Source organism: Jaculus jaculus, chromosome X, assembly GCF_020740685.1.
Source record: "Jaculus jaculus isolate mJacJac1 chromosome X, mJacJac1.mat.Y.cur, whole genome shotgun sequence".
Taxonomy (NCBI): Eukaryota; Metazoa; Chordata; class Mammalia; order Rodentia; family Dipodidae; genus Jaculus; species Jaculus jaculus.
In genome coordinates, this window is record NC_059125.1 from 100,478,142 (window position 1) to 100,504,881 (window position 26,740).

Consider the following 26,740-nt stretch of genomic DNA (forward strand, 5'->3'; position numbering starts at 1 on the left):
ATACCAAGTATTAAAATCATGAAGAGCTAAAAAAAATATTTTACTTATCATATTTTTTTTTTAATTTTCTCATTGCTTAATTATAATCTCTGCCATTTTCTCCATGAAATTCTTTGTATTTTTGCTAGTGGTTTATAAGAGCATTTTGAATATTAGTGGTAGTATATTTTTGTCAGCTATATTGTGGCCTAACATTTCCCACTAATCTTGTTAACTTTCATTTTCTTTATGATGTCTTTCAGAATATACAAGTTACAAATTTTTGTGTAGTTGAATATATCCTTTTTTGCATAATGTTGAGTTTCATGTCAAACTTAGCAAAGCCATTCCTATTTGACATTTTTTAATTATAAAAATGACTTTTCATTTTAAGTTATAGTGCCAATATCATTTTATTTAATATTCATATCATTAATACACCTGGCAGGCATGTGTAACCTGAGGGCTGCATCCATCACACAATAGCTCTGATAAGGCCAAATACAAAATTGTGATTTTTTTTCTGCAATTCTTGATTGTGTAGTTCTCAAAGGTAAATTTTACAGATGACAGTATTCTTTTATATGAAAAAAAGGTTTGGGCTGGAGAGATGGCTTAGCGGTTAAGCGATTGCCTGTGAAGCCTAAGGACCCCGGTTCAAGGCTCGGTTCCCCAGGTCCCACGTTAGCCAGATGCACAAGGGGGCTCACGCGTCTGTAGTTTGTTTGCAGAGGCTGGAAGCCCTGGCGCGCCCATTCTCTCTCTCCCCCTCTATCTGTCTTTCTCTCTGTGTCTGTCGCTCTCAAATAAATAAATAAAAAATTTAAAAAAAAAAGATTTGACACGGGGCTAGGAAGATGACTCAGCAGTTAAAGGTGATTGCTTGCAAAGTCTACTAGCTCGGTTTAACTCTGCAGCACCCACTTAAGGCTAAATGCAAAGGGGCACATGCATCTATGATCCCAGTTACAATGGAAGGTAGAACCAGGATAATACAAAGCACTCAGGCCATCTAATCCGACAATATCTTTTGTAGACTGGCAGTTTGTTTGCAGCAGAAAGAAACCCTGTCTCAAAGAAAGTGGAGCATAGACACCTACAACTTGTCTTCTAGCCTCTATATGTATGTGCCTCTCCCACACACATACGTATACACAAAAAGAAAGGGAAGGAAGGAAGGAAGGAAGGAAGGAAGGAAGGAAGGAAGGAAGGAAGGAAGGAAGGAAGGAAGGAAGGAAGGAAGGAAGGAAGGAAGGAAGGAAGGAAGGAAGGTGACAGATAGATAGATAGATAGATAGATAGATAGATAATAAAATGATCTGATGCATTTGTTCATTTTTGGCTATAGTGTAATAGTGTATAATACTTTTTTCAAGAAGATGCTCATTTGTCTAAAACTATTTATGAAATTGTCATTTTATTATATATGTATATATATATATATATATATATATATATATATATACACACATATATACACATACATACATACATGCATACATACATACATGGAGGTATGTCTGAACTTTATTTTTAGGTTACTGCAGTTATGCAGTACTATTTGAATTATTGCAGCATTTTCTTTTAATTGACAACTTTCTTGTATGAGCATGTTGCCTAATAATTATATTCCCATGGGGTTAGGTTCCCTCTCCCCTGCCCCTATTTCACTAAGAGCCCTCCTCAGTGGGGTATTCACTAATGCACCTGTACATCTTTGTGCAGGATGGGGGGGGAGTACCTCAGAGTACTCCTTGCTACACTGTGGCTACATTAGTTCCATCCCCTCTTCTACTATGTTCCCTGAGCCTTGGAGAAAATGACATAAGTCTCATTTAGTGTTGAGCTCTCAGCAGCCTCTGATTTTCTACTTTCTTGAGTTTTGAATCTTCTCAATGTCTACCAACTGGAGGAGCTTCTCAGGCTAGCAGTGAGAGAAACACTGATATTTTATCCACCACTTCCTCTGTTATGTTTCCTGTCCTCTGGCAGCTGTGATATTGTTGACTCATCTCATTCTAGGTATTCAACTTTCTTATCTTGTTGTACTAATGGGTCTAGGGTCTCTTGGGTATTTAGTGTCATCTATAAGAAAGTAATTCTCTAAGAGTGAGAATAGCATGGATCAAAGAGCATAAACATTTAGAAGACTTCTGGCAATCATAGCCTCTCCTTTTAGCCAAAGAACAGTAGAGTTTTCCCTTCAGAGTCTTAAGACTTTCTAAGTCATAGACTTAGTTCTTACTACCAGGTATTCATTCCATCCCACTGAATAGTCCTCATATCTAATTAGAGACCAGTTGATTGCCTCCATAGAATGTGTACCACTGTTGTACCTTTGGATACATCTTACTTGCCTGGTTGATTTCCACTGTTTATTCATGCAGTTGGTGACCATTATCCCCCAGCAGATCACATAGCACTTTCCAACACTATGAGAGCTATCCATTAGGGAGCTAATTTCTGTTTCAGTTCCAGCATTATGTGTCAATGTCCTTTGACCTCAGACTATGGTATCTTCAGTAATATAGTCTTACCATTTAGATTTGGTGGATAACCAAGTGCTTTGTCAATGGCCTGCATCATTTGAGTGAGGTCCTCATGGGCTTCCCTGACTAACAGCTCCATGTAGGAGTAACACAGTTTTGACACCAGGATTTACCAGCAAAAGCCCATGGTTTTAGGCTAAAGCTTACTTCATCCAGACAAGATGCTTCTGCCCAAACTATTCCCCAACCTCTCTCTACTTTATTGGCTAACCAAGAGGAAGGTTTCTATGGCACTGATTCATGTCATCTTTAGGCGCTTTTTTTCTTTATTTGTTTTTTCAAGGTAGGGTCTCACTCTAGCCCAGGATGACCTGGAATTCACTATGGAGTCTCAGGGTGTCCTCAAACTCACAGCGATCCTCCTACCTCTGCCTGGGATTAAAAGCATGCACCTCCTTGCCTGGCTCCCATCTTTTTGTGTGAAGTAGGCTTCTATTATTTCTAAATTTAGTAGGAGTGCCTCTCATGTTTTTATTGCTATTGATTTTGAATTATATATCCTTTATCAAAAAGAAAGAAGTTTTATTCATTTCTTAGGTTAAATGGCTGGGGATATAGCTCAGTGGTAGAGTGCTTGCTAAGCATGCATGAGGCTGTGAATTCCATCCCCAATACCACACAAAAGAAACAAAAATAAGTCTCTAGGGCTGGTGAGATTGATCAGCAGTTGAAGGTACTTGCTAAATGAATGCAAAGAGACTTTATAAATCTCATTTTTTGTTTATTTTTATTTATTTGTTTGAGAGCGATAGAAAGAGGCAGAGAGAGAGAGAATGGGTGCACCAGGGCCTCCAGCCACTGCAAACGAACTCCAGACACATGCGCCCCTTGTGCATCTGGCTTACCTGGGTCTTGGGGAATCAAGCCTCGAACCGGGGTCCTTAGGCTTCACAAGCAAGCGTTTAACCACTAAGCCATTTCTCTAGCCCTCAAAGAAACTTTCTATTAAAAATTAAAAATTAAATTCTAAGTTGCTTTTCATCTTTTTAAAGTTGCGTGTCGTATCACAAGATGTGAAAATGAACTTACATGAATTGGATGAACTTTATGTCATCTTTAAGGTACTGTTACTCTTTCGGTGAAAAAAAATAAATTTCTTTAGTACACTTTTATCAAAACTTATTTTTTAAATCTTTTTAAAAGCAAATGTTTAAAAGAAAAGTTTTTTTCTGATTTGACTTTCCCTTTTTATTTGTTTTTCATAGAAAGAGCTGTTTATATCTTGTTATTGGTCTCTGAGTTGTCCAGGATTGAAGCACCATGACCCCAGCCTTCCATATTTGGAACAATATCAAATTGACTGCCAACAATTCAGAGTGTTATATCACTTATTGAGTCCCTGGGCTCATTCTGCAAACAGAGATTCACTAGCTTTGTGGACATTTCGATTGTTGGATGAGAACTCTGATTGCCTTATAAACTTCAAAGATTTCTCCTCTGCATTTGGTAGGCTGATGTTCAATAACTTTTTAAAGCAAAACATAAATATGCCCTTAAAAACTTTTAGTAGTACTGCCTGTTTAATCATCTGATATTATCAGGATTACACTGTATTCAGCTTTAGTAATCACTGGCCATTTTTCTGCTTCTGTTGCTTATCCTAAGCATGTTGATCTTGTATTTCCCCAACCCTCTCAGATAGACAAGCTGTTAGATATTTTTCTGGTTACCAGGAAGGAAGAGGGTGTCCTAGTTTTTTACACTCAAATGCATAGATGTAACAGAAGGGCTTTCTCCTTCAGAAAAATCCAACCACATAGCCTAAGTGGTAGAGAAAAAGCCAATAAGTATTTTGCACCTATAGTTGTCAATATGTTGGGCTTATTTTGTCCCTTTGCTTTTCCATACCCTACAACAATGGTGTATTTTCACAGATTGGGTGGTGAAAAACAGTTTGTTTCCTCCAGTGAGGTATAAGCCTAATTCAAAAAGAAAAAAGAAATCTGAGGTTGGGGGAAAGGAATTAAGTTAAGAAAGCATCTCATTTCTTGACAGACTATTTGGGTTATATGCTTGAAACAGAACCTGGCTGTTGAACTATTAGCTTATATAATAGAAGGTTTCTAAAACCTAAGTCCTGGCTGTTATCTGTATTTTCATCTGTGTGGATAGAATTGGTTTATTGCTCTTTATATACATAATTATTTCATGTTGAACTTTATTGAACAGATATAATGTACAATGGAAGTTTTACTGAGAAGCTAAAGCTGCTTTTTAAGCTGCATATTCCTCCAGGTAAGAATTTCATAGTCTTCAATGGTACAAAGAAAGATTGCAGATATAATTATTCCTTATTAACATAAATGATTGCTGATATAATTCCATTTTAACAAAAATATAATTTTAACATGATATAATTTTATTGTTTTATTGTGGTCCTCAAATCACATTACTAGTATTTATGTTAATGCACATAGATACAATGAAAGCTATGGAAGAAATACTGTTTAATAGATGGGTCCATAAGTTTCCTATGAGTAGGCAATTATTTATGTATATATGAATGTATCTGTATATGCATTTTGATGCAGGGCCTTGCTGTGTAGCCCAGGCTGCCTCAAACTCACTCTCCTACCTCAGCCTTCCAAGTACTAGGATAATAAGCATACACCGCCATGCCCAGCTGTCCAATTTACTTTAGTGATAGTTTGTGTACAAGAATTTCATGCTGAGCTGGAGAGATGGCTTAGTGTATAAAGTGCTTGCGACCCAAGTTCAGAACCCCAGATCCTACATAAAATGCCAGAAGCCATGGCAGCCTTCTGTAATCCCAGCACATTAACAGCAAAATGGGAGGTGGAGACAGAAAAATTTCCTGAAGCCTTACCAATCAGCCAGCTTGGTGAGAATGAAGTGGTGAGCATAGCAGGGAGAAGCAAGAACAAGAGAGAAAGAGACCCTCTGCCTCAAAACAAGGTGTAAGGTGAAGATGAACACCCAAAAGTAGTCACCTGACCTTCACACATGTGTCATGGCATGCACACACCTGTACTGACACAAACACAAAAAAATTAAAATTAAAATAAGGCTGGAGAGATGGCTTAGCAGTTAAGACACTTGCCTGCAAAGCCTAAGGACCAATGTTTAATCTCTCTCCAGATCCCACATGAGCCAGATGCACAAAGATGGTGCAAGTACAAGGTCACACATGCACATTAGGTGGCACATGCATCTGGAGTTTGATTGCAGTGGCTGAAGCCCTGGCACACCAATTCTCTCTCTCGCTCTTGCTCTTTCTAAAGAAATTAAAATAAATAGATACCAGTGAAATATTGACATAATTTTGAATTTGTATTGTTTTATCGTTAGAATAGAGATTAACTTTGGACTGACTGCCAAACTTGAAAACAGTATAAATTCTTCAAAAAATGGGACTAGGTAACAGGGACATTCAATATTTAAAAGGGAAGGGAAAAAAAGGTTTTTGCTTTGTTGAGATAATTTATTTATTTATTTATTTATTTATTTTATAAAACAGTTGTACTCTCATATCCCTCTCCCTACCCCTATTATACTGAGGGCCCTCTTCAGTGCTGTTATTTGTATTCATTGTGATATCCTAAGGACCTTAGTCAGCCTCTGGGAGTAATAGGGGGATGGGTGCCTCAGGCTAATCCCACCCACCCTGAGGCTCTTACAGTCTTTCTGACCCTTCTTCCACAATGTTCCCTGAGCCTTGGTGGGCAAGTTAGAGATCTGATTTAGTGGCAAGTTCTCTGTAGCCTCTGGATCTCTGTTTTGATGAGGTTTGAGTGACCACAATGTCTGTTGCCATCTCCACAGAACTGGTTTTCAGGATAGTCAGGATACTTCTATGCATTCTTTTGGAGGGGGGTGTCTATCTGTGCACATGCTCTTGTGTGGTATTACAGATAACATGCATGCCCCAGCATGTATGTGGATGTCGGAGTACAACTTTCAGATATGATTCTTTGATTTTCACCTCATTTGAGACAGGACCTCTCATTGTTCATTGTTCCATTTGCCAGCTAGCTGGCCTGCAAAAGCACTTTATCCATGGAGCCATCTTCCCAGCCCCACATATGCATTCTTGTATTTTAACCTCAATCTATCTTTGAAAGATGATATTAGGCTTCCAACTTTGGCAATAGGAAAACTGAAGGTTATAAAAATTCAATTTTGGTCAAATATCACTTAGCTGATAAATTGTACAAATGGAGTTCAAACAAGGCTTACTTGACTTCAAAATCCAGTTATCTTTCTATTCTACCATACTTCCTAAAAGTATCCATACTATTTCAGTTTATGCAAGTTTTTCCTACTTACTTTAAGAGCCTGACTTCCTGCAAACATCCTTACATTGAACATTGTCTTAGGCTTTAGATTTGAAAAGTGGTTTAGACTGGGTAATTCACAAAAATAAACAACACCCAATAATTCTCAAAAGCTATACCTGCGATCCATTTTAAAGGCTTTTCATGCTAGCCAACAAACAGGCCAATAAATGTAAAACCATCTTGGGTTGGGGGGGGATGGTTTAGTCTGTAAAGTGCTTAGCACATATATATGAGGACCTGAGTTCACCAACATCCACATGAAAACCTGGCATGGTGGTGTGTAGCTGTAATTCCAGCATTGAGGGTTGGATACAGGAGGATGTCTGGGGCTGTCTGGCTGGTCTAGCCAAATTGGTGATTTCTAGGTCAGTAAGAGATCTTGTCTCAAAGAAAATAAGGTGGGGAGCAATTGAAGAAGACACTTGATATCAGCCTCTGGCCTCCACATATACTTGTCTGTACCTACACACTGCACACATATACAAATGGAAAAAAGAATTTTAAAAATCCATGACTATCTTTAATCCTTCAGACACTCAAATCACCATCTCAATATTAAAAACAAGTCATAAACCTGATAATTATTGAATTATAAAGTTTTTGTTAGTAAATTAGATTGCCATTAGAATGCTAAATATTTCTTTTTAAATTTTTTTTTGTTCATTTTTATTTATTTATTTGAAAGCAACAGAGAGAGAAAGAGGCAGATAGGGAGAGAGAGAAAGAATGGGCGCGCCAGGGCCTCCAGCCACTGCAAACGAACTCCAGATGCATGTGCCCCCTTGTGCATCTGGCTAACGTGGGTCCTGGGGTCTTTAGGTTTTACAGGCAAGCGCTTAACGACTAAGCTATCTCTCCAGCCCTGGAATGATAAATATTTCCATGTAATACAATGACAATAGTAAGACCAGTAGTGGGGGAAACATTATCTATTAAAGCACAAGTAAAAAGTAAAGCACAGCACTCAACTTCATGTTTTCCTTACCAGTAAGGAAATCACTGAGGTCACTTTTCTGCTTTTTTTTTTTTTTTTTTTTTAGGTAGGGTTTCACTCTAGTCCAGGCTGATCTGATTTTCACTTTGTAGTCTCAGGGTGACCTCAAACTTGCAGTGATCATCCTACCTCTGTCTCCCAAGTGCTGGGATTAAAGGTGTGTGTCACTAGGCCCAGCTGAGATCACGTTTTCAGAGATTTCCAAATGCTACATTTTCCCCTTCCCTCCTATTTCTTCCTTCCTTCCCTAAACTCTTTCTTCCTTTCTCTCTCTCTCTCTCTTTTTCTCTCTTTGTCTCTCCCTCCCTCCCCCCCTCCTCTCTCTCTCTTTCTCTCAACAGGATATCATGTAAGCCAGGATAGCCATGAACTCACTATTTAGTGGAGAATGACTTGAAATTCTGATCCCCCTTCCTCTATCACCTCAGTTTTTAGATTATAGATGTTCATCACCATGACCACTTTATGGAGTGATAGAGATGAAACCCAGTATTTTATGCATGTTAGGCAAACACTGTACCAACTAAGCTACAGTTTCAGCCCCCAAATGCTAGGTTTTCTTGTTTCAACTAATTAGGGCTATTGTTGCAGTTAGGTTCACATTGGTGGCAGAAATCACCTGACCAAGAGCAGCTTGTAGGGAAGAAATAAAAAAGGTTTAGTTTGGCTTACAGACTCAAGGGGAAGCTCCATAATGGTAGGGGAAAATGAAGGCGTGAACAGAGGGTGGACATCATCTCCTGGCCAACATCAGGTGGACAACAGGAGCAGGAGAGTGTTCTATCTAAACACTGTCAAGGGGAAACTGGCTATAACACCCATAAGCCAGCCCCCAACAATACACTGCCTCCAGGAGGCTTTAATTCCCAAATCTCCATCAGCTGGGAACCTAGCATTCAGAACACCTAAGTTTAAGGGGGCATCTGAATCAAACCACCACAGCTATAGAAAAAAACAAAAAATTATGAGCTGGAGAGATGGCTTAGCGGTTAAGCGCTTGCCTGTGAAGCCTAAGGACCCCGGTTCGAGGCTCGGTTCCCCAGGTCCCACGTTAGCCAGATGCACAAGGGGGCGCACGTGTCTGGAGTTTGTTTGCAGAGGCTGGAAGCCCTGGCGTGCCCATTCTCTCTCTCTCCCTCTATCTGTCTTTCTCTTTCTCTCTGTGTCTGTCGCTCTCAAATAAATAAATAAATTTAAAAAAAAAATTAAAAAAACAAGTAGGAGAAATAATAGAGCTCAAAGTGATCACATATTTATTTGGTGTACAAAAGAGCAATGTCGTTTCCACATTTCTTTGTGGGTATGTTTCTTAGACAACACTGTAAATTCCTGCTCTCAAACTTACCTGATCATCACCAATCCCATCTATGTTCTTCATTGTTAGTAAATGTGATTTGGGTTATATGTTTTCAGCTTATACTGATGTGATGTGTAAGGATTCATTGAAAGGAGATGAACTTTCTACCGAAGAATTGCTTTATTTCAGTCAACTCCATGGTAAATATTTGTTTAAACATTTAACTGGCTTTTTGTTGTTGTTAATGTTTTGAAATTGGGTCTTGCTGTGTTTCCTACACTGGTCTCAACTTCCAGGCTGTATCAGTCCTCCTGCTCTAGTCTCCCAAATAGCTGGGACTACCATTTAAAAAGAAGAAGAAGAACACTTAGGAACTACTATGTTAAAAACTTCTGGAAGGCAGTATATCAAATTTAAGAATTTCTGGGTGATATTTTCTTCTTTGTGACTTTTAAATTAAATCATATTACTTTTTTTTTAATTTTCATTTGTTTGCAAGCAGAGAGAGAGAAAGAAAATGGGTGTGCAAGGGCCTCTAACCACTGCAAATGTACTACAAATGCATGCAACACTATGCATCTGTCTTTATGTGGGTACTGGTAAATTGAACCCAGGTCATAATCTTTGCAGGCAACTGCCGTAACCACTGAGCCATCTCTCCACCCCCAGATTGTATTACTTTTATAACAGGAAGAAAATCACACATGCATTGGAAGTCAGAGGAATAATGGTAAAATGTGCTATCATTCCCAGCTAGAGAGAGAGAGGAGATAGAGAATTGGCGTGCCAAGGCCTCAGCCACTGCAATCAAACTCCAGAAGCTTGTGCCACCTAGTGGACATGTGTGACCTTGTGTTTGCCTCGCCTTTGTGCATCTGGCTAATGTGGGATCTGGAAAGTCGAACATGGGTCCTTAGGCAAGTGCCTTAACCACTAAGCCATCTCTCCAGCCCTAGCTGAACTATTTTAACAATGATTTTTACATATGGAGATCTTCCTAATTTAGACATTCTTTACCCAGCAATCACTAGGAACCCTTGAGGTCATTGGACCTTTTGTCTTTTGTACTAATGTAGCACTTAGCATAGCCTGTAAATATTTGGCTAATTAACCAAAATGAATTTAGCAGTTTTGATTTGTGAAATTTCTTAGTAGGGAATTAAAAGTTGTATTCTGTTTTTAATTATGTTAAAATATTTCTAAGATGTATCAGACCATTTCATGCCTTAGTAAAGTACAATGAAGGTAATGGACACTTTGGTGATTAAAAAGTCACAGCTCTTATTCAAACAGTGAATACTTACTATGAATCTTTGAAGGTATAGGGTACAAGGTTGAGTCTGTCACCAGACAAACCTTGGAAGTGAATGTGCTTATTGTGTGTTGTGTGTGGTATTTGCTTCATTTTCATACATTCATATATGTGTGTATGTATGTATGTATATATCTTCTCTTACAGAGGGACAGACTAGTGTGTTTGTGGTTACTATATATAAAGTAACATTAAATTTAAAAAATGTGAGCTGGGACTTCCAGTTAAGATGGCGGCGTAGGTACCACGCCAAAGCAGCCTATGGGGCAAAAAAGACCAAAAAAAACTCAGCAAAATACACACTTTTACTAAAAAGTGAGATGTATACAAAATTGAAGCGACAGTGGAGAAGTAGAAGAGTTATAGAGCATCCATAGGCGGAGAAAGCGGCTCCGGCAGCTCAGCCAACCGCCGCGGCCGCAGTGCACCAGAAGCCGCCAGGCTCGGCTCCAGCTGCGGAAAAAGCCAGGTGCCGGAGCTTTCCCTCACACCGCGCTCTCCGCAACTTGGGAAATGTGAGGGGAGAGCGGCAGCGAGCAGCGGAGAAGCAGACCACGAGATAGAAGAACGCTTGGAGCAGCGAGAGAACCAGAGCAGCTGCGGCTCCCTCCCCTCACCCACCGCCTGAGCCCAGCTCCAGTGAACAGAGCAGCGGCCCGGGACCGGCCACGCCAACTTGGGCTGACAGCGGGACCCAAGCAGGAGCAGAGTTCAGCAGCAACATCAGCGGCTCCAGCACTGGTAACAGCGACCCCAGCAGCAGCAGACCTAGGAGTGGCAGCAGCAGCAGACTCGGCAGCAGCAGCTTCAGGGGGAGCAGCAGCAGTGGACACAGCAGCAGCAGCAGCTTCATCAGCAGTGGAGGCTCCAGCAGTGGCAGCTACAGCAGCAGCAGAGGCAGCAGCAGCGGTGGGTCCAGCAGCAACACCTTCAGCAGCAGTGGCTACAGCCCAGCAGGGGCAGCTTGAGCAGCAGCAGTTCCAGCAGCAGGGAAGCTGATCTGCAGGGCCACACTTGCCAGGTTCGGTTGGCCCCACAGGAAAAGCAAGTGCCCAGCTCCAGAAATCAGAACAGCAGCCTGACGACCCAGGCAGCAACTTGACTGAGACCAAAATCATCCAAGGTAACTGGGATTGCACCAGGGAAGGGTCTCTCTTGGTCGCAAGCTGACTTGGATCCCTCAACAGACCAGAAATCTTAACCTTTTTGTTGATAGAGGATCTGGTCGTTATAATAACTACTCTTGCATACATACTCGGGGCTGTTTTTCATTGAATGTGTACAGTGTTTAGTTAAATTTTAGAATCTACCTGTATTTTATTCCACTTAGCCTGCTTGAATACTCCTATAGCAGGGAAACTCAACCCCTAAGAACATCTTTGTAGATACTCTGAGAGTCGTAAGAGCCACACCTTACACCTTAAGGTCCTACCCTGAAAATATATTACATCAAATCAATTGATACAGCTAAGAATACACAGCTAGCTAGAAAATCCAAGCATTAACTTAATCCAAGATGCAAAAATATATACATTATAACACAAGAAACACTAAAAAGCAAGACGATATAAACCCACCTAAAAGTATTAATGCATCAGAAATGTCCTCCAGTAAGAAAGAGTTAGAGGAAATGCCTGAGAAAGAGTTCAAAAGAATGATTATAAATATGTTCAAAGAGGTCAAAGAACATATGAAAACAATCAAAGAAGAAATCAAAGAGGAGATCAAAGGAATCAAAGAAGATGCAGGACACCAATTTAATGAAATAAAGAAGGCAATACAAGACATAAATAAGGAAATAGAAATAATAAAGAAAAACCAGTCAGAATTACTAGCAATGAAGAACACAGTTAATGAAATAAAAAACTCTGTAGAAAATCTCACCAGTAGGATGGATGAGGCAGAGGACAGAATATCTAAGCTAGAAGACCAGGTGGCAGACCTAATACAGTCCAACAAAGAGAAAGTCAAACTTATAGAAAAGTATGAGTGGGAATTTCAAGATATTCGGGACACTATGAAAAGATCCAATATAAGAATTCAGGGCATAGTAGAAGGAGAAGAACTCCAATCCAAAGGCATAGTAGGCGTCTTCAACAAAATCATAGAGGAAAATTTCCCCCAAATTGGGAAAGAGGTGCCAATGCAGATACAGGAAGCCTTTAGAACCCCAGCCAGACAACACCCAGAAAGAACCTCTCCTCGCCATATTATAATCAAACTTCCAACCACACACACCAAAGAAAAAATATTGAAAGCAGTTAGAGAGAAAAATCAAGTTACCTACAAAAGCAAGCCCATCAGGATTACAGCAGATTATTCAACACAAACTTTTAAAGCCAGAAGGGCTTGGAGTGATATATTCCAAGTTTGGAAAGATAACAACTGTCAACCAAGGTTACTTTATCCTGCAAAGTTATCCATTCAAATAGATGGAGAAATAAAGACATTCCATGACAAAAGCAGGTTAAAGGAGTATTTGAAGACAAAACCACCTCTACAGAAAATACTTGATAGAATTCTCCATGCTGAAGAAAAGGAAAAGCACACATATAAGGAACCTAGAAAAAACAAGCAATACTCAAATACTAGTTAACAGAAGAGAGTACAGGTAGAACCAGAAACACACACACAAAAAAATGGCAAACATAATACACACCTTTCAATAATATCTCATAATATCAACAGCCTCAATGCCCCAACGAAAAGACATAGATTTGCAGACTGGGTTAAAAAGCAGGATCCTACAATTTGTTGTTTCCAAGAAACTCACCTTTCTACAAAGGATAGACATTATCTTAGGGTGAAAGGTTGGAAGACGGTGTTTCAAGCAAATAGGCCTAGAAAACAAGCAGGGGTTGCTATCCTAATATCAGACAGGGTAGACTTTAGTCCGACGTTAGTCAAGAAAGATAAGGACGGTCACTTGATATTGATTAAGGGCACACTCCAACAGGAGGACATTACAATCCTAAACATATATGCACCTAACATGGGGGCTCCCAAATTCGTCAAACAAACACTATTAGAACTGAGTTCACAGATAACACCAAACACAGTGGTGGTGGGTGACATCAACACCCCACTCTCATCAATTGACAGTTCATCCCAGGAAAAACTAAATAGAGAGGCATCTGGACTAAATGAGGTCATAGAAGGAATGGACCTCACTGATATATACAGGACATTTCATCCAAAGGCTGCAGAATATACATTCTTTTCAGCAGCACATGGAACATTCTCTAAAATGGACCATATATTAGGACACAAAGCAAATCTTAACAAATTCAGGAAAATTGAAATAATTCCTTGCATTCTATCTGACCACAATGGAATTAAACTATAAATCAGTAGCAAGAAAGGCTATAGAGCATACACAAAATCATGGAAACTAAACAATACACTACTAAATGATGAATGGGTCAATGAAGAAATCAAAAAGGAAGTCAAAAACTTTATAGAGTCAAATGATAATGAGAACACAACATACCAAAATCTCTGGGACACAATGAAGGCAGTTCTAAGAGGTAAATTTATAGCCTTAAGTGCCTATATTAAGAAATTAGAAAGGTCGCAAGTAAACGACCTAATGCTTCGCCTTAAAGCCTTGGAAAAAGAAGAACAAGGCAAACCAAAAATCAGTAGACGGGAATAAATAATAAAGATTAGGGCAGAAATTAATGAAATAGAAACAAAAAGAACAATCCAGAAAATTAATGAAACAAAGAGTTGGTTCTTTGAAAGGATAAACAAGATTGATAAACCCTTAGCAAATCTGACCAAAAGAAAGAGAGAAGAGACACAAATTAATAAAATCAGGGATGAACAAGGTAACATCACAACAGATTCCAGAGAAATTCAAAAAATCAGGGACATACTATAAAAGCATATACTCCAAAAAGTATGAAAATGTTAAAGAAATGGATGATTTTCCTTGATCTATATGACCTACCTAAATTAAATCAAAATGAGAGTAATCACTTAAATAGACCTATAACAAACATGGAGATCCAAACAGTTATCAATAATCTCCCAACTAAAAAAAGCCCAGGCCCAGATGGATTCACTGCTGAATTTTACCAGACTTTTAAGGAAGAGCTAACACCATTGCTTCTTAAGCTTTTCCAGGAAATAGAAAAAGAAGCAATTCTACCAAACTCCTTCTATGAGGCCAGCATCACCCTGATACCAAAACCAGGGAAAGATAGAACAAAAAAAGAAAATTACAGACCAATCGCCCTCATGAACATAGATGCAAAAATTCTCAACAAAATATTGGCAAACAGAATACAAGAGTATATCAAGGAGGGAATTACCATGGGATATATTTTATAATCATGGAAAATGTTAATAAAAATTAAAAAAAAAAAAAATCTTTACCTGGGTATATGAATTATCTCTGTTACTCTGAGAAAGTACTATTAAAAGCAACACATTTGCCATAATTTAAAAAAAAAAAAAAAAAAAAGAGTATATCAAAAAGATCATTCACCCTGACCAAGTATCCCAGAGATGCAGGGATGGTCCAACATATGCAAATCTATAAATGTAATACACTACATAAACGGGTTGAAGGACAAAAATCACATGATCATCTCATTAGACGCAGAGAAAGCATTTGACAAAATCCAACATGACTTCATGATAAAAGTCCTACAGAGACTGGGAATAGAAGGAACATATCTCAATATAATAAAGGCTATTTATAACAAGCCTACAGCCAACATATTACTAAATGGGGAAAAACTAGAAGCTTTTCCACTAAAATCAGGAACAAGACAAGGGTGTCCACTGTCCCCACTTTTAATTAACATAGTTTTGGAAGTCTTAGCCATAGCAATAAGGCAAGAGACACACATAAAAGGGATACAAATTGGAAAGGAAGAAATCAAGTTATCGTTATTTGCAGATGACATGATTCTATACATAAAGGACCCTAAAGACTCTACTAGCAAGCTGTTAGAGCTGATGAAAACCTACAGCAATGTAGCAGGATACAAAATAAATACACAGAAATCAGTAGCCTTCATATATGCTAACAACAAACACACAGAGGATGAAATCAGAGAATCACTCCTGTTCACAATTGCATCAAAAAAAAAAAAAAATAAAGTACCTTGGAATAAACCTAACCAAGGAAGTAAAGAATCTATACAATGAGAACCTTAAAACACTCAAGCGAGAAATTGCAGAAGACACTAGAAAGTGGAGAAACATCCCTTGTTCCTGGATTGGAAGAATCAATATTGTGAAAATGGCAATCTTACCTAAAGCAATCTGCACATTTAATGCAATCCCTATCAAAATTCCAAAGGCTTTGTTCATGGAAATAGAAAAAACAATCCAAAAATTCATTTGGAATCACAAAAAACCTCGATTATCTAAAATAATACTGAGCAACAAAAAAGAGGCTGGTGGTATCACCATACCTGATTTTAACCTATACTATAGAGCCATAGTAACAAAAACAGCATGGTACTGGCACAAAAACAGACATGTAGATCAGTGGAACAGAATAGAGGACCCAGATGTAAGCCCAAGTAGCTATAGCCACCTGATATTCGATAAAAATGCCAAAAATACTCATTGGAGAAGACAGCCTCTTCAGCAAATGGTGTTTTGAAAACTGGATATATATCTGCAGAAGGATGAAAATAGATTCTTCTCTCTCGCCATGCATAAGAATTAAGTCCAAATGGATTAAAGACCTTAACATCAGACCGGAAACTTTGAAACTGCTAGAGGAAAAAGTAGGGGAAACCCTTCAACATATTGGTCTTGGCAAGGACTTTCTGAATACAACCCCAATTGCTCAGGCAATAAAATCACAGATTAACCACTGGGACCTAATGAAATTACAAATATTTTGCAGTGCAAAGGACACAGTGAAAAAAGCAAAGAGGCAACCTCCAGAATGGGAAAAAATCTTCGCCAGCTATATATCTGATAGAGGATTAATATCTAGGATATACAAAGTACTCAAAAAGTTAAATAATAAGGAATCAAACAAGCCAATCAAAAAATGGGCTATGGAGCTAAATAGAGAGTTCTCAAAGGAAGAAATACGAATGGCATATAAGCATCTAAAAAAATGTTCTACGTCACTAGTCATCAGGGAAATGCAGATTAAAACTACATTGAGATTCCATCTCACTCCTGTCAGATTGGCCACCATCATGAAAACAAATGATCATAAATGTTGGCGGGGATGTGGAAAAAAAGGAACCCTTCTGCACTGCCGGTGGGAATGCAATCTGGTCCAGCCATTGTGGAAAACAGTGTGGAGGTTCCTAAAACAGCTAAAGATTGATCTACCATATGACCCAGCTATAGCACTCCTAGGCATATATCCAAAGGACTCATCTCATTTCCTTAGAAGTACGTGCTCAACCATGTTTTTTGCTGCTCAATTTATAATAGCTGGGAAATGGAACCAGCCTGGATGTCCCTCAACTGTTGAATGGATAATGAAGATGTGACACACTTATACAATGGAGTTCTACTCAGCGGTAAAGAAAAATGAAGTTACGAAATTTGCAGAAAAATGAATGGATCTGGAAAGGATTATACTAAGTGAGGTAACCCAGGCCCAGAAAGCCAAGCACCACATGTTCTCTCTCATATGTGGATCCTAGCTACAGATGATTGGGCTTCTGTGTGAGAATGAAAATACTTAGTAGCAGAGGCCAGTAAGTTAAAAAGGAGACATAAAGGGTAGAGATAGGAAGAGAGGAGGATACTTAATAGGTTGATATTGTACATATGTAATTACAATGAATGTAATGGGGAGGTAATATGATGGAGAATGGAATTTCAAATGGGAAAGTGTGGGGGTGGGGAGGGAGGGAATTACCATGGGATATATTTTATAATCATGGAAAATGTTAATAAAAATAAAAATTTAAAAAAAAATGTGAGTTTGGCGTGGTGGCACATACCTTTAATCCCAGCACTCAGGAGGCAGAGGTAGGAGGATCACTATGAGTGCAAGGCCACCCTGAGACTACAGAGTGAATTACTGGTTAGCCTGGACCTGAGTGAGACCCTACCTCAAATAAACAAAAAAAAAAAAATCTGGATTGGAGGGATGACTTAGCAGTTAAGACATTTGCCTGCAAAGCCAAAGGTCCCAGTTTCAATTCTCCAGGAGCCACATAAACCAGATGCACAAGGTGGCATATATGTTTGGATTTCATTTGCAGCAACTGAGGGCCCTGACATGTTTATTCTCTCTTACTCTCTCTCGCCCTCTCTCTTTCTGTCTCTTTCTCTCTCATAAATAAATAAATCAATACTTTTAAAAATCACAAAAAGTCATCTAATTTAACTTGTCCATTTTCTTCCTAAAGGCACTGAGGCCCAGGAAGAAGTGACACACAAGGTTGCAAAGTGTATTATTGCCACAGTGGGGACTTGTAGCTTACTGTTCTTTTTTTGTTTTGTTTTGTTTTAATATTTTTTTATTAATTAGTTTTTTATTAGTTTTCTATTCAGCAAATACAGGCAGTTTGGTACCATTATTCGGCTCATCCATGACCTACCCCCTCCCCATTGGCCCCTCCTTGTTGAGTTATATGGGTCGTGCATTGTGGAGTTAGCCCACAGTTATTGGTATGATAAATGTCTCTGCATATCTTGACCCAACATGTGCCTCTGACATTCTTTCTGCCCCCTTTTCCACAAAATTTCCCTGAGCCATGTTGGATTCATTTTTGGTCTGCTTCAGTGATAAGTTGTTGGGGGCCTCTGACTCTCTGGCTCTCTGATTTGATAGGCATTGATTTTTCTCTGTGTTGGTCTACTTCCCCCTTGTGCTGGTATCTGATTCATCAGGAAATCAGCACCCTTGCTTGTTTCGCCAATTTTCCTTAGTTTCAGCCAGGGCCCTTTTGAGATATGATGGGGTGGCTCTCTCCTTAGGATCTGCATCTATCTGAAAAAGAGATAGCTTACTATTCTTACTTCCAGTACATGTGTGATTTTCTTCCTGCTGCAAAAGAAATACAATTTGATATGAGAGAGCCATAAAGGAGAAACTATCACCCAGAAATAAATACTTAAATTTGATATGCTGCCTTTAGAAGTTTTTAACATATTTTGTAAGTATTCTTTTTTTTTAAAGCTATTTCTTTGCCTTGTAGTGACAGATTATGTCAGCTAAAATTGTCTTAGGTAGTCAAAGAAAACAGTATGTGCTTATAAGTTCTTATAAGGAGTTATTATTTTAATTTGAAGAGCTATTTGTTAAATATTTTACAACATACAATTGTCTTCTTTCCCTTTAGTTTCCGAGCCTGCAAATGAGAAGGAAGCAGAATCAGGAAAAAACAGCCCTGAAAAAGGTACCTTGACCATGAGCTAGGAACTTCATTTAATTTTTTTAAATCATTGCTTTGGTAAATAGGAAGAGCTGTAAAAGGGGAGCAGACTTCCTTTAAAGGATACAGATTTATCCTGAGAACCTTCTTAGTTCCTTTGTGTTAGTTTAATAATTTATTCTTCCCATGATACTTAAATGTCAGAGGTTATACAAATATACTATTACATGACCCGTATTCATTTAGTTTTGTTATTTTAGAGATAATTTTAAATATAAATAAGGAACAGCCCTTATAACAGAAATTCACACAGTACTTACTCCTTGTATCCCACACAGAGGTAAAAGCTGAAAATATGTTTGGTTATTATTTTAGATCTGCATATATATATATATATATATATATATATATATATATATATATATATGTAAACTTCTCTCTTGTGAAAAAAAAATCCATAAATACTCTTCTACAGTTTATTGGTTTTGATTTTGTGCCATATATGGACAAATTTCAAGTCAGCTCATTTTAAGGTACTCTATACATTATAATAATTGCAGAATAGTCCATTATTTGATTTTTTAATATTATATATTTTAGATAGAGAGAAAGAAAGGCAGAGAAAGATATAATGTTCATGCCAGGGACTCTAACCACTGCAAACAATCTTCAGACACATGTGCTACCTTGTGTATCTGGCTTACACGGGTACTGAGGAATCAAACCTGGATCCTTACCCTTTTCAGTCAAGTGCCTTAACTGATAATCCATCTTTCTAGCCCCATGATTTGATTTTAACTGAATTTATTTTAATAACTAGCCCAATAATGAATGCAATTTATATTGTTTCCAATTATTTTTATTGCATGATATGTTACAACAAAAATTTCAATACTTAAATTTTAGGATAATTTTACAGATATTTCTTAAGAATAGGATAATTTCCAAGAGATTTAGGAATGATTGATTAAATAATATGTACATTTAATTTTTAAATATTTCATTTAATTTATTTATTTATTTGAGAGAAAGAACTAGCACACCAGGGCCTATAGTGATTTCTAGACACATATGCCACCATGTGCATCTGGCTTATGTGTGTTCTGAGGAATTGAACCTGGTTCCTTAGTCCTCACAGACAAGCACCTTAACCACTAAGCCATGTTTCCAGCCCACTTTTAATGTTGTAATAAAGGCTCATAGTCATTCATGAAAGGCTCTTCAATTTATGTTAATGAAAATAATTAAACATAGTCACTTGCAGAAGATCTATTTATATTACAACTTCTCCAGCATTTTTATCCATTTTTACAAGAATCTTAATTATTTGAAGGTCATATTAATATCATCTTGACTGGAGAACTTAAAGAAATGAAGGAGTAAATAGTATTGATCATTGAAAAAGGACCATTAGCTGGGCAAGGTACCACATACCTTTAATCCCAGCACTCAGGAGGCTGAGGTAGGAGGATCATTGTGAGTTTCAGGCCAGCTTGAGATTACATAGTGAATTCTAGGTCAGCTTAGGCTAGAGCAAGAATCTACTTCTAAAACCTAAACAAAAAAAGGAACTATCATTAATTGCATTGTTATCTGCATATTAAGAATATAAAATAGGGAGCCGGGCGTGGTGGCGCACGCCTTTAATCCCAGCACTCGGGAGGCAGAGGTAGGAGGATCGCCAAGAGTTCGAGGCCACCCTGAGACTACATAGTGAATTTCAGGTCAGCCTGAGCCAGAGTGAGACCCTACCTTGAAAAAAAAAAAAAATAATAATAATTAATTAATTTAAAAAAGAATATACTATAGGGCTGGGGAGATGGCTCAGTGGCCAAAGGCACTTTCTTGCAAAGCCTAGTGACCAAGGTTTGATTGCCCAATACCCACATAAAACCATATACATAAACTACATATGTGTGTGAAGTTTGTTTGGAGCAACAAGAGACACTGTTGTACCCATACTCGCTCTCTCACACATATACTCTCTCTTTCCCTTCCTTCCTCCTTCCCTTTCTCTCTCAAATAAATAAATAAAACTATTTTTTTTAAAAAAATATAGCACAGAAGTTGGTTTAAACTTAGTAATATGCATGAGTGTGACTACATGAAATTTGCATTGCCAGGTCAAGGTGTACTGTTTAAATCTAAATGCATCCTTCTTCCCTGTCTCCCCATGTTCGCACTATTCCCCAACTTTCCCAAAGTTAATGTTTTAGTCTAAATGGAAATGGAGAAATTATTCTGAAAGCAAATGGGTGAGATCAAAAGTAAATTCAGATCACTTCTGGGATTAAAAGAAATGGAATTATATCTCAGTGGAATAGTTTTCAATCTTGAGCTTTTTAAGCTTTGGGGAAAATTGTGGTCTATTTATTATGAAATTGTTTATTCCTTTTATTCAGGCAAAGGAAAAATTGATATTCAAGCATATTTAAGTCAATGGCAAGATGAGCTTCTCAAAAAACAAGAAACCATTAAAGATTTACCAAGAATGAATCAGGTATAGTATTTTCAAAGTGAAAATTAAAATAAAATAACTTTTTGTGTTAATATGAATCTAACCAACTATAAAATAGCTAACAGAATTGGGAATATATAGCTCCGTGGTAGAGTGCCTACCTAGTATGCATGAGGCTCATGGTTCAATACCCAACACTATAAAAGTAAAAAACTAATAAAATAAACTAGTTAACATACTATATCAAAAATAGGGAAATACTTATCTTTGTAAACTATAGGTTGCTACAGAAGATATGAACAGATTTTTTAAAACTATTTTTTAGCTAGGTGTGATGGTGCACACAATATATATATATAATATTTGAGAGACAAAGAATGGACATGCCAGGGCCTCTAGCTGCTACAAATGAAATGGAGACACATGTGCCACCTTGTGCATCTGGCTTATATGGGTCCTAGGGAATCAAACCTGTATCCTGTGGCTTTTCAGGCAAGCGCCTTAACTGCTAAGCTATCCCTCCAGTCCAGATTTTATTTATTTATTACAGTCAGAGAGAGGGAGAGAGAAGGAGAAAGAAAGACAGATAATGGGCATGCTAGGGCCTCTAGCCACTGCAAATGGACTCCAGATGCATGCGACACCTTGTACATTTGGCTTACATGGGACCTGGAGAATCAAACTTGGTTCCTTAGGCTTCACAGGCAAGTGCCTTAACTGCTAAGCCATTTCTCCAGCCCATAGCTCAGATTTTTTATGTTTTCACAATTTCATATATGTATGTAATGTATTTCGATCATATTCATTTCCATTGCCTTTGCCTATCTCCCACTAACCCCCTTTTTCTCTCCAACTAGTCCTCTTTAAACTTTCATGCCTTTTTGCAACAAATTTTTAAAATAATATTGTACTGATATCTATAGAAAAATTTCTAGCATTAGAAATGTCTATTTATCCAGCATACTAGATGCCAGGTCTATTGCTAGTTATTAAGAATAAGAAATGAATAGAATGCCACCCAATATGGCTCAGGGAATTTTATAGAACAGGGGGTGGAAAGATTGTTAGAGCCACAAGTTGAGACATTCTGCACAGAGACATTGTCTCTCCCCCATAACTGACTTCTTCTCCCACAATGCATGACCCACAATCCCCACAGGATTGACCTGCATCCCCAACAAGGATGGCCTCTTTAGAAAAGGGGCAGGAATGAAGGAAAGCATGGTACCAACATATGTTTTTTACATACTAAGTATGTCCATATCTAATAAAAATAAATCTAAAACACCCAGAAATTAATAAAATGGATTTCACCTTGGTGCCCAATAATCTTCTGTTTGAACCCACATAAACAGTAGTAATGACTACTGTAGACATGGCATACATTTATGTCTCTTACATATGGTCTAGTTCTTTTTTAAAAAAAAAGAGACAAATGAATAGAGATATTGAGGTTCCCCAAAACTTTACCAAAGTAAGAGCTATCAGTAGCTTAGTATTTCTCAATGCACTTTATAATTTGACAGTTAAATGATACTTTTTAAAATGAGTCAAGGGCTGGCAGGATTGCTTGGTGGATAAAATGCTTGCTGTGCAAGTATGAGTGACCTGCATTCTGATCCCCAGAACCCATGTAAAACAGCTATGTAGCAGGTATCTATAATCCTAGTATGTCTATGGTGGGATGAGAGGTGGAGATGGAAAATTCCCTTGAAGCTCATGGGGCAGCTAGCCAGGTGAACAGTGATGAATAAAGAAAAAACATTGCCTTAAACACAGTGGAAGGCAAGGACCAACACCTAAAGTTGTCCTCTGACCGTCACATAGTGCAAGTGTGCATACACACATAGATACATGATAGATGGATAGATAGATATATAGATAGATAGATAGATAGATAGATAGATAGATAGATAGATAGGCAGGCAGGCAGATAGATAGATATATAGACAGGCAGTCAAAATAGTATGCTTTATTTTACAAGAATGAGTCAACCTGGGATAGTATAAAATTATTATAAATAACTAGTACTATAGGAAAGGGAAGAATAAAATAAGCATTTGTTAGTATATATTTAATATTTATTTATTTATACCTGCATGCATGAGAGATAAAGAGACAGCAAATGGGCATGCCAGGGCCTCTAGTCATTGAAATCAAACTCCAGACACTTGCGCCACCTTGTACATATGGTTTTACATGGGTACTGGGGAATTGAACCTGGGTCCTTTGGCTTTGCCAACAAATGCCATCTTCCCAGCCCTGTTACAATGTATTTTATGAAATATTTTCAGTTGCTTTTTCTGTAAAAATAAACTTTTCTGGCTATTTAACTTATAGAATTTTCAGTTAGAAGCTTTTTATAAATTATTTCTAGTAATGTCTATGGATTGTCTAGGGGTAATTAGGAAAGTAACTAAATTTTCTTTACTTAGGCCCATTACTGCCATTAAAGAAAAGTATACCCAAATAGATTCCTTAGAGTTCTAAGGAATTAAACTCATATTAGGTCAGTGCCTACTGTAGCTCTTTGAGATCAACTGAACTCCTAATTCTTTGTTAAGATTGGTTAATGAATTATGGTTTGCATGTAGGGGAATACAAAACTTTGCCTAAACAAAAATGCCACCCAGCATTGAAATAATACTGACAAGCAGACTATCCAGGAGTTAGTATGAATATAATGTATTGCTATTTAGCAGTAAATATCTCAGAGGGCTTAAATGAAATGTTCTTCCATGGCTTATCCTTATTCTAGAACTAAGATTTCCTCTGGGATTAATCTTCAGTTCAAGGTTGAATGTTATATGATATAAGTGCTATATAGGAAGCTATCTACATCTAAGTTCTATGTGTATTTACTATGTCTAATATTAAAATATTATATTTCCAACTTATGTCTTCTAGTCACAATTTATTCAGTTTTCAAAGACCCTCTATAATCTATTTCATGAGGACCCTGAAGAAGAGTCACTATATCAAGCCATTGCTGTTGTAACCAACCTTTTGCTCAGGATGGAAGAAGTTGGAAGGAAACTCAGTAGCCCTACATCATCAGCCAAAGGATTTCCTGGTACAGTCTGTATTTCTGAAGTACCCCATGAGGGGAAAACAGAGAGCCAAGGGGAGAAAACTCCTTCCTCTCCTCGGGAGGAACATCAGTGGTCTTTTTCATTTGAACAGATTCTTGCATCCTTGTTAAATGAACCAGCCTTGGTGAGATTTTTTGAGAAACCTGTAGATTTAAAGGTCAAGCTAGAAAATGCAAAAACCTCTCAGTTAAGGTCTAGAACCAAGATTTAAATTTTTTATGAGAATTGCCTGTCGTTGCCAGGTTACCAAGATTCCTGTACCTATTAGTGATCCTTGGGAATAGTTCTCAGGGATATATTTTGTTACCAACGTGCTTGAACGCAAAAAAGAAAAAGATACTCAGAAGCACAATTATTCATTTCTTGGTGGTGATTGCAAATGTTGATATTTTCATGCACAAGTACTTTATGTGTCACAATAAATGCATTTTAAGGGGTTTGAGCTCATTGCAGCCACCAGAGGGCACCGCTATAACACTTTTAGTACAGAAATTACAAGCTCTTGCTATTTACCTGTGAGTACTGATTTTGAAAAGGTGGTGGTATACTTATTAATATTAATTATTATTAATAGTGCTAATATGTCATACCATTAACCCTGTTTTCTAAATTTCTAGTCCTATTAAAATGGGCTAGAACACTAGGCTCTTAGAGCTATAGCCTTAATTATATAGGTGATTACCACTTGGGGTCCTCATTTTCAAGTTATCTAATTGAAAGTTTATTAACTTTTAAATGTTAATTTTATTCTATATATTAATATATGATTTTTAGCAACTTCTGAATTATCTCCACCTGAGAGATTCAGAATCTGTTGGTTCATACTGCTAACTCCATGAGTAATGAAAATAAATCAAGAACTCTAAACTCTGGGCTGATATGAAGGAAAAAATCGAGTTTAGACTTAAGCTGGATAAAGCCTATCTTTAAAAGGATTAATAAACAATTCACTTAACTATATAGATCTCTCATTAGACTGAGAAATTACTAGACTTTCTACAGAATACTGCTTCTTGAGGCATTTATCCAGAGTAGCCTGTGATTATTTGAGCTGTACTTGTATATTTTGAATCTTTACCAGTCATGTTGTAACTTACTGTAGATGGTACAGAACATCTATGTTAAGACTGAATTATTGTATTAGTCAGGCAAACATATAAAGTATACTTACATGTAATGTCTGACAAGGTACAATGTAAAGTTACCAGCATCTACTTAAAACTGTTTTGATTATCTGATTTAGATGTGTTATTTTTATATACTGTATGCTGCTTATAGTCCAGACATTACATGACAGTCCATTTAGGTATATAATGGGCTTTGTTAGCACTTTAAAAACAAGCAAACCACACCTGTCCACTCTTCTGCCCTGTTTTTGACAAGAACAAGTTACTAAGCAATTGACAAGGGGGAGGGGATTATCCATTGGAGCATCTTTCTTCATAGAAAACTTTGGTTGTAAGCCCTTTGACTTGTGTAGACGTGAAACGGTACAAAGATAATAGACCTCCTTCACTTTTGTAACCTGTGAAATCTTCCTTTGTGAGAAGGAATTGGTAAGGTCAGCCTTTGGCAAGAAGGTATTGTGAATAAAACCTGATGTAGATGGAAGGCTTCATCACCATAGAATATGTTATTTTCAGGGAAGTTAAAAACATTCAGGTTGACCATCTGAAAAACACTAGTAGTGTCTTTAAAATGATTTGGTCACTTTGTCTTTTAAAAGAAATTTCCACTTAAAGAGATTATTGATAAATAAACCTTTATGCCTTTACTCAGAAATACATTGAAATATCTCCAAATTATAAAACCTAGTTAAGAGTTTTATGAAGACTATCACACATCTGCTATTATGCAGTGTTTGTTAAATAGCTCTAGAAAGACATATGGTCTATACTTATATACAAAAGCACTATTATACACACTTGACTGAATATTTTGTTATATTTACAAAAAAACTTTAAGAGCTTATGCTATTAATATTACATGTTATTTTAATGTCTGAAAATGAAGATTACTGAATATTGTACCTTAGCCTAGATTAATTAAAATTGAATACTTACAGAGTTTATCAGTTGCAAAGAGATTATAAATGGAAGTTAACAAGACAGAAATTTATTTTCTGAGACTGCAGGAGAAATGAGCTAAACATTCTAGTTTTATAACTGTTGCCTTGTTAAGCAAATAGGTTGTTCTTTATATTAAAAATCTCATGTTCTTGTGTCAAACTAAACCAGTGCATTATACCTTATGCATTAAATGTTATAAGGTTACTTGTCTTTATAAAAATAAATATTATAAATCTATTATATTATATATCAAGAGTGGTTACTTACATAGATTATTATTTATTTGATTTATTTCATTTGCACTTAACTGAAACAACACTTGAGGATTTCTTTTCTATATTAATTTAGAATGTAGTAACAAAGAACACAATTCT

General features: G+C 37.3%; 1 protein-coding gene across 2 annotated transcripts in view; it reads left to right on the forward strand.

Annotated features, from left to right (window-relative positions):
• The window catches only part of Tbc1d8b (TBC1 domain family member 8B), an 84,809-nt gene extending 58,275 nt beyond the window's left edge, over nucleotides 1–26,534 (forward strand). For both annotated transcript variants that reach the window (XM_004659159.3, XM_045140526.1), the window contains exons 15-21: nucleotides 3,521–3,589; nucleotides 3,734–3,974; nucleotides 4,698–4,763; nucleotides 9,234–9,317; nucleotides 18,715–18,771; nucleotides 21,150–21,247; nucleotides 24,113–26,534. In XM_004659159.3, coding sequence (XP_004659216.2) covers nucleotides 3,521–3,589; nucleotides 3,734–3,974; nucleotides 4,698–4,763; nucleotides 9,234–9,317; nucleotides 18,715–18,771; nucleotides 21,150–21,247; nucleotides 24,113–24,508 — 1,011 coding nt within the window. In that variant the 3' untranslated portion in view covers nucleotides 24,509–26,534. The remainder of the gene's footprint in view (nucleotides 1–3,520; nucleotides 3,590–3,733; nucleotides 3,975–4,697; nucleotides 4,764–9,233; nucleotides 9,318–18,714; nucleotides 18,772–21,149; nucleotides 21,248–24,112) is intronic.
• Nucleotides 26,535–26,740: the final 206 nt, after the last annotated feature.